At 28.4% G+C, this 954-nt stretch overlaps 1 protein-coding gene across 1 annotated transcript in view; it reads left to right on the forward strand.

Moving 5' to 3' along the window:
* Window positions 1-274: 274 nt before the first annotated feature.
* LOC106477366 (serine/threonine-protein kinase SIK3-like) overlaps window positions 275-954 on the forward strand; it is a gene marked incomplete at its 5' end in the record, with an annotated part of 3,768 nt that continues 3,088 nt past the window's right edge. The window contains one exon of the mRNA XM_013937944.2: window positions 275-449. Within this exon, the coding sequence (XP_013793398.2) occupies window positions 275-449 (175 nt within the window). The remainder of the gene's footprint in view (window positions 450-954) is intronic.

Raw genomic sequence — 954 nt, forward strand, 5'->3', positions numbered from 1 at the left:
ACTTTTACTGTCATCGTAAATGTTGTGTAGTCTTGTGTGTTGTTATCAAACAATAAAAAAAATTCATGTTCAGTTGTTACAAAATGAAAGTGCTTTTTTTATGTTTATTGTTCATTGGTTAAAAAAACCTCTGATTGAACTGCTTGTTATTTGTTAAAATACATTAAAAGTCTTTATGAAGAAAAAAAAGTCAAAGCTATTGAAATTATGGTTGTATTTAAAAAAAACTTTTCATTCTAAATCTGCCAATATAAAAAAATATACTTGATATTTTTGTGTGAGGCTAGATAACCTTGTGGCCCACGGACGAATGAATGAAAACGAGGCAAGGAATAAATTTCAACAGATTCTTGGTGCTATTAGCTATTGTCATCAAAAACGTGTAGTTCACAGAGACCTTAAAGCTGAAAACCTGCTTCTAGATGCAGAGATGAACATCAAAATAGCAGGTATGTAAAGAAAAATGTGGTTTCTAACGAAATTAATTGAATCGCAATAAGATTAATAGTTTCTAACTAATCAAAACGAATGTACTGAGAATGGTTTAAACAGAAGTTATTAATGGAGTTTTATCTTGCTAGACTGTTTTTGTTAATATTACGGTTTCTTTAGTTTCTCTTTTTTTCTTTCACTTTCTTTACACTCAATCTATTCACCATTTTCAAGACTAGTTGGGGTAAAGGATCACTGGCCTAATTATAAAGTTAAATAAAAATTAATTTGGTCTCAAAAAGGAAAGCTTGTAATATAATGTAGACTAAAAGGAAAGCTTTTAATATAATGCAAGCTAAAAGGAAAGCTTTTAATATAATGCAAGCTAAAAGGAAAGCTTTTAATATAATGTAGACTAAAAGGAAAGCTTGTAATATAATGTAGACTAAAAGGAAAGCTTGTAATATAATGTAGACTAAAAGGAAAGCTTTTAATATAATGTAGACTAAAAGGAAAGCTTTT

Source organism: Limulus polyphemus, unplaced genomic scaffold (genome assembly GCF_000517525.1).
Source record: "Limulus polyphemus unplaced genomic scaffold, Limulus_polyphemus-2.1.2 Scaffold14592, whole genome shotgun sequence".
In the NCBI taxonomy this organism is placed as follows: domain Eukaryota; kingdom Metazoa; phylum Arthropoda; class Merostomata; order Xiphosura; family Limulidae; genus Limulus; species Limulus polyphemus.